The 12,173-nt window shown below is 36.0% G+C and overlaps 1 protein-coding gene across 1 annotated transcript in view; it reads left to right on the top strand.

The window, feature by feature from the left end:
* AKAP9 (A-kinase anchoring protein 9) overlaps positions 1-12,173 on the top strand; it is a 151,628-nt gene that overhangs the window by 51,055 nt on the left and 88,400 nt on the right. The window contains exons 11-14 of the mRNA XM_007461897.1: positions 1,112-1,256; positions 1,987-2,072; positions 9,178-9,292; positions 9,755-9,953. Coding sequence (XP_007461959.1) covers positions 1,112-1,256; positions 1,987-2,072; positions 9,178-9,292; positions 9,755-9,953 — 545 coding nt within the window. The remainder of the gene's footprint in view (positions 1-1,111; positions 1,257-1,986; positions 2,073-9,177; positions 9,293-9,754; positions 9,954-12,173) is intronic.

Here is a 12,173-nt window from a genome sequence, read left to right as displayed (position 1 = left end):
TTGTTGATAGTCTGTAAATATGGAAAGAGGGCCCAAGTCACAGTAGTTTATTTATAAGCTGACTTTATATTTTCTTTTCTTCTATTAATGTTTTTACTTGACCCCTAAAGTTGAAATATGAAGTTGAAATATGAATCAACTTGTTGTAATGGAGAGGTTCCCTGGAGTTCATCGTGAAACCTGATTTTGTCAGTAATCATTGATGTTACTATGGACTAGTTACTTCATCTTTCTGGGTCTGTTGCCTCACCTGTAAATTGGATGATCAGGTTTCTACCAACCTGAATCAATTTATCAATTTATGATAAAATTCTACCTTAGGGACTGTGTTGAAAATTTAATAAAGTCAATTATTAATAGTATAGTTTAACTTTTAGGCAAATCTCAAGAAATAGCAACAATAAACAAATTGGTTAAGTCTAGAAGTTGTTGATATTTCCAGTTGCATGAGGGGCACAGGTGAAACTTATTTAGAGGGCTTATCAGATGATTATGCGGCATATGTTATTTGTAAGTGATGATAAAATTGTCTGTTGCTCAGGAGAAAAACCAGAATGATGTGTCAAATATTTTTTTTTCCATGTATAAACCACAGAATAGTATTCTCTTATGTTAAAGTCTATGAATGTGATCTCCTACTTCATATATTGTAATTTCTATAGAATTTATAGACTACTTTTTGAACTTCTGTCCTCATCTTTTGGTGTTTTTTTCAAGGGTAGTTGACCTTACAGAGATAACATGAGAATAGGATCCAAGCCAGAAAGTGGTAGATTAAAGTACAAGATATATTCATTATTAGGAAGAAGGAAAAAGTTATAATTTGATAGATATATTTGATATATATTATAGATAATGAAGACTATCAATATTTTCCTGGTGTAAGAAGAATTTCACATTCTATATGTGGAGAGAGAGAAAGATTTAGACTTGGTTATTTCTTTTGCAGATTGATTTGATATACAGAAGAGTGTTTTCTTACTGATTTTTCTGTGCCATTTTGACTGCCATTTTGACTGTCTTTTGCATATAGAAAAATAGTGTTTAATGATCTTTAGTGGCAGAAACCAAAATTTTAATTTCATAAAATACCTAATTTTGTTGTCAACAGACTTTTTGCAGTGTCATTGGTGAACATTATACTTCTGCTTTAAAACGTGAAGTAAATGTAGAAGAGAAAGAGAAAGAGACTTCTGGTGCTCACACTTCTGAAAGTCAAGAGCTAGAACTGCAAGGTTATAAATATGAAGTTCAAGGTAAGAAAGGCTTTACCACATTATTGAACAGAGTAATTTTCTTAAATGAATTGATAAACTTTCTCTGTTAATTCATGATTTTATCACTTAGCCAATTTGAGTTATCTTAACATCTTGTTTTTTCAGGTTCATGAAATCTTAAATCTTTAATGTATATTTTTAGTTTTACAATGCAGTGATTGTGATATAAAGAGAACCAAAGCTGTCTACAAGTTTCCTTGTCTCTTTATCCTCTGTTCCTCTACTTCCATCTTTTCCTCACTATAATTCTTAATTTTATACCATAGATCCAAACCTTTAAAAGTTGTGGTATTTTATTGAATAAGTCTGTCGGGGTTTTATTTTTTTTAAAAAGAATAAGACATTCAGTTACCTTTCTTAATAGGAATCCTATATTAGTTCATTTTTACAAATTATAACCTCAATTAATTTTTTTGATATTCCTTCACAGATAAAATGTTTCCTACCCCTGTCCATTTGTATGAAGAATGAACAAATATGTACAAATTAATGAATGCCAAAAGAAATTAATGTATTTTAATGTGAAATTGTCAGGTTAATCTTTGTAGCAGGTGTTCCACATTAATGAGGTTTTAATTGTTGGTTACTAAATCTATGAATTTTACTTCTAGCAGGCAATTTTCTGAAGTTATGAATAGATGAATAATACTTATTGAAAGAAGCAGACTTTTATTGTAGAGTGAAATTATTATAATTGTTTATCATTTAGATTTTCAGGAAAATGTGCAAACTCTTCTCAACAAAGTAACAGAAGAATACAACAAACTCTTGGTACTTCAGTCACGATTAAGTAAGGTCTGTAAAATGGAAAATGTATTATGATATTTGCATTTATTTGTATTACCTGCTATTTTGTAAGCTATTTCATCAACCAAGAATTTCTAAAATAAGTGAACATGAAAAGAAAATTAGGGAAAAGTGACATATTTATAGTATCAGTGAGCTGAAGGAATTTCTGCAATTTGAATACTCTTTACCCCTTTAGAGAGTTTTTGAAGTCATGATAAAGTTAAAATGTATATAAAATGTCAAACTGTAAACTTTGTGAAACGGTTGCATTTAATTTTACATATAACATTTTTTAAAGCAGTGAGTCTGCTTTAGAGAAAAATGTGATTAGTTGTTTAGAATATAGCTGGTTTCACATGGTGTGTTATATAAAATTTCTTTCAAGCAGTTGTTTTAGAAATGTGCACATAGAAAACTAAGTAAGAGAGTATAGATGGCATCATATAATTTTTTAACTATATCAGAAAAATAACGTATATTAGTTCTTCCTTTTTCTCTTCCCCTCCTTCTTTTTCCCATTCTATTTTACCCCCTTTCTCCTTTCCCTCTCTCTTCCTCTTTCTGTGCAATTAAAGCACCACCTTATCAAGCCTTTCCTAAAATCTATAAACCTATCCCAGTATCTTACAGATAACTATGTAGGAGGACAGGTGGATGGTGGATAGATTCAAAGCCCTTCTTTAATTCCACATTTTTCTACAATTACTAGTTTTCTTTCTCCTTCCATTCATAGTTAGATATTGAACCCTATTCAGAATCATCATACCATTTTCTTACCAGTACCTTTAGTAGTCTAGATTTCTTGTTTTTCTGCTGCCCTTATCCTGCCTCTGAGAACCCTTCTTCTTCACTCATACTTGGGTTTCTGAGGCCTGCTAAGAAAATTAGATGGTGACGTGGTTTGGTGACACTGCATAATCATGGTCTCTGACTGCAGCTGGACCCTCAGGATCACTTGACGATTCTTTTATGTTGTCATTTATTCTCTCATAGTCCCCTCAGTGGATGCTACCTAGTGTTATAACTTCCCTCGAGTCATACATTCCATTTCTACTCCCCTTTTTTCGTTGCAGATGGCCTTATTTCTCATTTTTCTATGAGTATGGGAGCTATCAGTTATAAATTATAAATTATCTCATCGTGCTACCTCTAGACCATATGTATTTCTTTAAATCTGAAAATACTCTGTTTTCCTTCTGTCTCAGAAGAAGTTATCCCTTTTTATAACCAAGGTTATTTTATTTCCTGTCCTTTTGTTAACACACCTTCTGTCTCCTCTAAGATTGATAACCTGTTTCTTCCCTCTGTTCTGTGCTTTCAGCTTCTTTGTCTGTTTTTCTTATTTCTGTCTTTCTTGCGCCTTGCATATTCCTCTTGTCTTCCTTGAATCTAATATATCCCTTTGTGGTTTTCTTTCAACTTCATTGTCATATTCTTTGAAGGAATGAATAGACTGTAGTCATAGTTTCCCATCTCTTCCTGTCTTGCTCTCTCTTCTACCCACTGTAAACAAGGTCCAAATTTATACTTCACTTAACTTTCTTTGGTGAAAGTTACCAGTGAATTCTTAATTATCAGATTTTCTTTCTGCTTTCTTACCTTCCATCCTTGTATTCTTTCAAAAATATGTTGGTTTTCCTTGTGGCAGTACATAGTTGAAACTATTAAATAGTGTAGGAGGGCTTACAGTAAGCAAGTCACTACAGTGATGTTTGTCATTTTGCCTCTTCCCTTTCAGGACAGTGAGTGGGGAACAGTTTCCTTGGGTGAGACACAAACCTCCCTTCCCCAGTGCCAGAATGTGGGAGGCTACTCTGGAACACAAACACCCACACTTGCCTCCTTAGTTCTCCCCAGACACTTCTTTCAGTTTGTTTTGAGAAAAACTTTTACCTGCTACCAGGCTTCTTCCTGGCTGAATCAGCAGAAAGGGGTATACTGTGGTTAGTTAAAGGTCAATATATTTGTTTTCTGATCTCTACCTGTCATTGATCTCTCTTTGAGCCTGTGGCCTTTCTAGGGTTCTACTAGGTAAGCTAACTGTCTGCTATCACTGTGGCTCCCTTCACATGTGCTTTAGGCAGCTGCTTCCTCCACCCTGCTTAATCAGTATTCTGCCACCCCTTTTCTGTTGAAATCTTTCTTAGTCTCTTTTATTTTTTGGTTTATTATGGATTTATACCTTTTAAAGATTCATTATGATTTTAATTGAGTCATGGGGAGGGAGGAGAGATATATGTCAGAGATCATGAACATAAATGCCTACGTGAGCTCAGGTCATAAAGTAAGTGAAGAAGGCCAAGTGAAAGCTGGAAAAGTGAAAGCTGGAGAAAACATACCTCATCTAAAGGGGGCAGAGACTGCTCAGCTTCACATGTTGTTGTCACGTAGGAACAGGGCCCAGTGTTGTTTATTCCTTCAGTTTATCAATTTTATATGAGGTCTTTTGCTTTTTTAAGTGTTGGAAAGTATTAAAAATAAAAAGGATCCCCCCCCCCCCAATTGGGAAACAATAAGGAAGGAAAGAAAAGCAAGAAAAACTGTTTGGTACCCAAAAGAATACTTCTGTAGCCTAGAATTAAAGTCAAACTTCTACTGTGCAACTGTAGGTGTAAACACATGCTCAGTGTTATCTTGAACTAGTTTTCTTTTTAATTCTGTTATTTTTTTATTTTGTAGTATTAACTACTTTCTTAGAATATTTTCTTCCCTTAGCTTCTGTGACTTCAATTCTGTGGCTTTTTAAGCCTTCATTGTGGGTTTTGCCCACCCATTTATAGTCACCAAGAATCTGTGCTTGATCTGCTAATTATGCTGTATGCTGCCTTCATTCACTTCCGTGGCTTCCAGTTCTCTGTGTCTAGTCAGTTCTTACTCCTGAGCTACAGAGTCGTATATCTAATTGGATATCTCTACTCGAGTATCCTTTATGTATGTCTCAATCAACATTGAAATTGAATTTATTAATTTCTTCCCCTTAAACCAGCTTCTCTCCCTTCTCAGTTTTGAAGAGTGACATTCAACCAGAAACTTGAGGATCACATCATCCTAGACAGTTCTCTCCCCTAACTCCTGATCTCACGTCATACTGAAATATACTCTGAAGGGAGTACAAAAGAAATGAAAAATGTATACCTCGTTCTCATTCAGTTATTCAGCCAGTAATTTTTATTTGCTAATTATATGGCAGGTTGTACTGTGTACTGGGAATAAAGCAGCATACAGTGTAAATAGTCACTAGACAGAAGGAATTGATAAACTGATGGACTTCATAGGCTAATTCAAGAAATATGATGTGTGTATATGTATATATATATGTATATAAAATAGTTATCCAAGGCAACATTTAATTAGTGTTCAAAAGTGAAGTACTTTTGGGACTTCCCTGGCGGTCCAGTGGTGTTAAGACTCCGTGCTTCCACTGCAAGGGGCATGAGTTCGATCCCTGGTCAGGGAACTCCAGTCCGCATGCTGCAAGGTGCAGCCAAAAAAAATAAAAAATAAAATAAAAGCCAAGTACTTTTGGAATTAAGCAAATATGTAGATGAGTATAGGTGCAAATAATTAAGGAAGAATTCTTGGAGGAAGTGGGACGTGAATTGGACCATGAAAGATGTGTAGGTTTACGTAAGGAAGGGGAAGGGGAATAGCGTTCCAGGTGGAAGAGGTGATATGATCAAAGTCTTGGAGGTGTAAGTGCGATATATTAGGGACATATTGCTCAGAGAGTAATGGACTTTAAGATTGGAGAGGTTAGAGTCTTCCCTGGTGGTGCAGTGGTTGAGAGTCCGCCTGCCGATGCAGGGGACGCGGGTTCATGCCCCGGTCCGGGAAGATCCCACATGCCACGGGGCGGCTAGGCCTATGAGCCATGGCCGCTGAGCTTGTGCGTCTGAAGCCTGTGCTCCGCAACGGGAGAAGCCACAACAGTGAGAGGCCCGCGTACCGCAAAAAAAAAAAAAAAAAAAGATTAGAGAGGTTAGACTGTACCAAACTTTGAATGGTAGGGGACACTTCTGTGGACATTCAAAAGCTGTTGGAGGGGCTTCCCTGGTGGCGCAGTGGTTGAGAGTCCGCCTGCCAATGCAGGGGACACGGGTTCATGCACCGGCCCGGGAAGATCCCACATGCCGCAGGGCGGCTAGGCCTATGAGCCATGGCCACTGAGCCTGCGCGTCTGGAGCCTGTGCTCCGCAACGGGAGAAGCCACAACAGTGAGAGGCCCGCGTACCGCAAAAAAAAAAAAAAAAAAAGCTGTTGGAGATTTGTGATCATGGTCTAGACATCATGAAGTTGAACTTTTAGGGAGATTAATCTGGTGGCAGTGGGAGGTAGGAAATAAGAAGGGACGATTCGTAAGATATTTTAAGGAAGAACCTAAAGAATTTGGTAGTCAGTTGATATGGAAGTAAAGGGAGAGGAGCAAGACCAAGACAACTCATTATTTTTTTCATTCCCTATATGAGTGAAACTTACACCTTACATGTCTGTATAATAAGGCAGAGTATGGGTGTGCTGAGGGTCCCTAAGACCACTGCTCAGTTCAGTGGTTCACCAGAAGAACTCCCAGGATTCAACCTAATAGTGGTACTCAAGGCTAAGATTTATTACAGCAAAAGGATACAAAGCAAAATCAGCCCCATAAAGGTTTGAAAAGGAGCATGGGGCAAAGTCTGGAGGAAATAGGTACAAACTTCTAAAATTCTCTCCTAGTGGAGTCACAGAAAGACACACTTCATTCCTCTAGCAGTTGTGATGATACGTGCTAAGTTTTGACTACTAAGGAAGCTCACCGAAGCCTAGGAAACCATAGTTCTTTTCTATCAGGTGTCAGCCAAATAGGCATCCTCTGCCAGAACATACCAAATTCAGACTTCCAGAAAGAAAGCATGTGTTCAGCATAAACCATATTGCTTGTACATGAGACTCTCTTACAATTTAGGGAAACTTTTATATTAGTGTAGAGAACCATTTACCAGCTAAGTTTCCAGATGCCAGCCAAGGGGCAGACTTGTAAGCAGGCCTTTTTAAAGAGATAGAAATCTCACAACTTCTATGTTAACTCTTTTCTGCACAATAGATAAAAAAGTGAATTTCACATTTTATCCCAGCAAGTTGGCTATAACTGTAGAGGCATCCCAGAGGTTGGTTGGGATGAGTCAGTCGGCAGTACATCACTGCTTAACCTGTTAGCCTCATCTACTAATCCTCTTCCTCATTTTAGCCATATTAAAATACTTAGAGTTTCCAAAATACACCCATATCTTTCAGACCCCTGGGGCTTTTTTGCATGCTGTTTTTTCTGTCTAACACTGTCCTTCCCCCTCCGATTTGCTTAGTGTATTCCTACTTATAGTTCCAGTTGGTTCAACTGTTATTTCTTTTGTGTTACCTTTTTTTTTAAAACATCTTTATTGGAGTATAATTGCTTTACAATGGTGTGTTAATTTCTGCTTTATAACAAAGTGAATCAGCTATACATATACCTATATCCCCATATCTCCTTCCTCTTGCATCTCCCTCCCACCACCCTTCCTATCCCACCCCTCTAGGTGGTCACAAATTACCCAGCTGATCTCCCTGTGCTACGCAACTGCTTCCCACTAGCTAGTACATTTGGTAGTGTATATATATCCATGCCACCCTCTCACTTTGTCCCAGGTTACCCTTTGTGTCATCTTCTTTACCTATTCTCCTAGACTAGAAATTTCTCCCTCCATTCTCTTAATATCTGTACTTTTTATTTTTTTGCACCTACCTTTCTCCATTATTTTAAACACATGATTACCTTCCTTTCTTTCCTGTTCCATTCTTCAGAATCAGGAAGTCTTCTCTTTATTTCCATTTCCTCTTCTTAGCACAGTGCTTTGTTTAGCACATGGTAAAGGCTTACTATATGTTTGCTGAATGAATTAAGTGACATCATAGAAAGGTTGAGCTGTAAACTGAAGTATTTACCTGATGGGCTTTATTTTCTCTAGGAAGTAGGAGGCAAGATCCTTGGTTGAAATGTACACAGCGGGTAGGAGTGAGGTAGAGGATGTGATAAGAGTAGTACCAACTGAAATAGCTTTCATGGGAAATAGCTTTTACCCTGTTGCTCACCTCCTTCTACAGTATCCTTTGTTGATCTAGTATAGCAAGTCCAAACTCATCCCTTGCTTTTACGGTGCTCTTTATACCTGTCTTATTTATCTAGCGCAATTTCCCCCATCCCTCAAGATCATTGTCTTCACTACTTATAGCAGGTCATTCTTTCACAAATGCTCTTATTCTTTCTTCCATGTAAACTTTCCTAATCATTGCCCAAAATGATGGAGGCCCAAATAAAATTTGACTTCCTGCATAATTACTCAGACCCACATCAGTCTTTCTTCTGTTATTGCCCTTTAGTCAAACATTATAGTTTAATGCTTCTCTAATTGTTTAATTTTACTTCCCCAATTAGTTGATGAATTCTGTGAGGGCAGATACACCTTTTTTTTTTTTTTTACTCTTTTTATATTCTTACTCTCCCTTGTCACAATACTGGCCACATAGTAGACCGATTATTAAATATTTGAGGAATGACTAAATTAATACATCTGACATATTGCTGCCTAGTTTTAATAATTAAGGAAATAAGCTGAGGTTTATCTGTTTTTGCTGTTTTCCCTCCTTTTGTATAAAGAACAGCATACATTTGTCAGTTACCTGGTTGTATGTGAGTTATATCCAGAGATTAATAGCAGGTATGTTATTAAGTATTGATAATATAAAATTTACTGTGTATGAGTTGAAATTTCAGAGATCAAGTCATACTTTAATTATTATGAACTTTATACCAAATTCTGTGCAGCTCCTATTTTTATAGTAAAATGAAATTCCTTCTGTTTATGAAAGAACATTATGTTTACTAATATAATATCAGTGCTGTGAAGGGAATGGGATGTGAGTCACTGTGTCAAAAGAGAGCGTGGAATAACTTGGAAGGGAAAATATTTGTATTAGAGTGTCACAATTTTAGGTGATTTTGGAAAAAACATTTTAAAGGTAAAGTTGCTTTTATATAGTTTTCACAATCCTGGGTCATGTATTTATGTCACTGCTTGTCTCCTGTTATTTTCAATAGATTCAAGGACAGCAGACAGGTGATGTGAAACTTGAATTTTCAGAAGAAAACCTACCAAAAGAGGAAACAGACTTTTTGTCAACCCATCCCCAGATGACAAATTTTCAAGACTCTGGTAAATTTTGATTATATACCGTAATGTGGTGTTTTTATACCAAATGTTCAGTAATTTGATTTTTTACTTTAAAATTTGAGACAACTTAGTGCATTGGGCATTTCACTGTAACCCTCTTTGGTCTCAGTTTTCTCATCCTTAAAATGAAAGATTTAGACTACTCTTGTCTTCCCACTTCTTACGTTCTCTGATTATACATTATTTTCAATTTAAAGACATAAAATTGGTAGTTTTAGGGATACTGCAGCCATGAAGATAGAAGAAATGATCTTGAATTACACTATTCATGTTTTCTTGTTATCATCAGTCTAAATGAGTTTAAATTGATACCTGAGTTATTACTACTAAAAAACATTTTTCAAAGAAGAATTAATATTCCCTGCATATTCAAAACAGTGATTGTGGTATTTCACTAAGAAATTTGTATTGAAATGTGCATTTTCTTCCATTCATGTAACTCAGATGTTTGTCATAAAAGAAAGTTATCTGCTCTGCAAGATACTGAAAAAATTAAACAACTTGGAGGACAAGTTCAAGAATTAGAAAACCTCGTATCCTCTTTGCAGCAGCAACTGAAAGAAACTGAAGAAAACTATGGGGCAGAGATTCATTCTTTGCAGGAAAGGCTACAAGCTGTTAACGAGTTTACAGTTCAGCCAAGGTATCCATCTACTTACAGTTTCATTCAATAGTATTTGTAGCTTAGTAACAATCATAGTATGGTTGTTTTAAGAAAAAAGTGTAACTTAAGGAAATTTGCTTGAAAGAGATGGGCTATAGCATTGCCAAGAAATAAGAACAGGAGATAATTCTTCATCTCTGAAATGTGTGAAGTAAATGTTAATGTAAACCAAATACATTTTATAATAGGAATTTTACTTACACCTTTATTTTATAAAGATGCTTGTTGTTATGAATATGCTAAGTTAAATCAGGCGGTATGCATGTTACTTGTTTATTGTATGCCCAGTCTTTGCTACTTTGATATGGGGAGTACACAAAGAATATAAGATATGATCATTCCAGTCATACTGGACTTTCTCCACTTGGTTGTCTAATGCTCAGATTCACCATGTCCAAAATACAACTCTGGATCTTCCCCTCAAAATTTGCTCCTCTGCAGCCATCTAACTCCATCTCTGGTGACTCCTCTTTCAAACCTCACTTCCAGTCTATCAAGAAATGCTGTTATCTCTACTTCCAAAATAAATCTAAACTGTACCACTTCTCATCCCCTGGTCCCTGCCATCATCATGTCTCACTTGGATTACTGCAACAATGGATCTCCTTGCTTCTACTCTAACTCTTCCCTAAAGTTTGTTCTCAACACAGTTCTAAAACTTTGCTTTTAAAATTTAAGACAAATCATGCTGTTCTAGTGCTCTTCTGTCCTTACTGTGCCTTACTAGGACCTATATAATGGGTCCCTGTTATCTCTCTGAATTTATCTCCTGCGGACTTGCTTGTCACTTACTATTGTAAAGCCACATAATCTCCTCGAGATACTCAAACCGTCAGTATGCTCCTGCCTTATGAATTTCTCTCTCATTGCTGTTCCTCTACCTGGAATGATATTTCTCTAGGTATTTCCATGCCCAACACACTTACCTCCTTTGGGTCTTTACTCAAATGTCATGTTCTCATGAGGCCTATCCTGATCACCCTATTGAAATTAAAATCATCCCTTATAACTCTGTATATGAATTTCCTGCTTCATTTTTCTATATTAACTGTTTTATATATATAAAACTATATATTTGTATAAAATAAAAACAAGTCTATATTATATTTGGAGGGGAGGTTTATTTATTTGTATTTGTTATCTGTCCCCTGTGAAGGAGTTCAAGCTTTGTAAGGGGATTTTTGTTTATTTATTCACTGTATCCCAAGCCCTATAATAATTCCCTGTGCACAGTAGGTGCTCAATGAATATTTGTTAAATGAATGAACAGTTTATAATTTAGTAGGGAAGTGTGCTGTAGTATTTAACTAGCTCTATAAAGTCCTCAGAGATTTAACCTAGCTTTGACTGGCTCTGCTGCTCTAAGAGTGATGTCTCTATAGGCACTTGTTATTGGAACCTAAAGACAAGGGTTTTTTTTTTGTTGTTTTGGGTTTTTTGGGAGACAAAATACTGAATTTCCACACTTCTTCGGAAGCATCCTGTTTCTCCATCTTTTATTCAGTGTCTGTATGTAGGCTTTGGAATTGTTTATCCAGCATTGGCACAGCCTTATAAAGCTTCCATTTTATTTGAGGTCAGTGGTTCCCAAACTTTACCATGCATTAAAAACATTGGAGGTTTTTGAAATTATTAGTGTTTGAAATTATTATTTTTTCATTGTTATTTTTGAAATCACAGGTTACTGGATTTTACATTTGAAGAGTTAGATTCAGTAGCTTAGAGATGGATTCTGGTCATTTGTATTTGTAACAAGATAATTCTGAAGCAGGCAGTCCATAGATTGATATTTGGAAACTATTACTTTAGGTTTTTTGATAAGAAAGAAAATAGGTATATAGCAAGAACTCTTTCATAACCACTTACAGTATTTTAAGTTTCCTTCCTTTAATTAGTGATGTTTTTTTCTCCAAAGCATGAAGAAAAGGAAGTTTTCTGGAAGTGTAGACCTACTTTGCTGTTCTTGCACTTGGGCTTTTTGCCAGCTCATCATGCTTTTTTAGAGTTTCTCTAATAATCACTGGAAATGTATTAATACCTTTCAACTAAAACCATTAGTTTTCTCCCACCCTGCAAAAATGAGGCTTATTGACTGCCATGTTCACTCCTATGAACATGTATTTAAAGTTATTTCTTGTTAAATGTCATCACATATTTGGACACAACTATAGCACTTTTTTTTTTTTTTTTTTTTTTTTT

Source organism: Lipotes vexillifer, unplaced genomic scaffold (assembly GCF_000442215.2).
Source record: "Lipotes vexillifer unplaced genomic scaffold, Lipotes_vexillifer_v1.1 scaffold663, whole genome shotgun sequence".
Lineage (NCBI taxonomy): Eukaryota > Metazoa > Chordata > Mammalia > Artiodactyla > Lipotidae > Lipotes > Lipotes vexillifer.
Note: the sequence above shows the minus strand (reverse complement) of the source record. Positions and strands in the feature narration are given on the sequence as shown.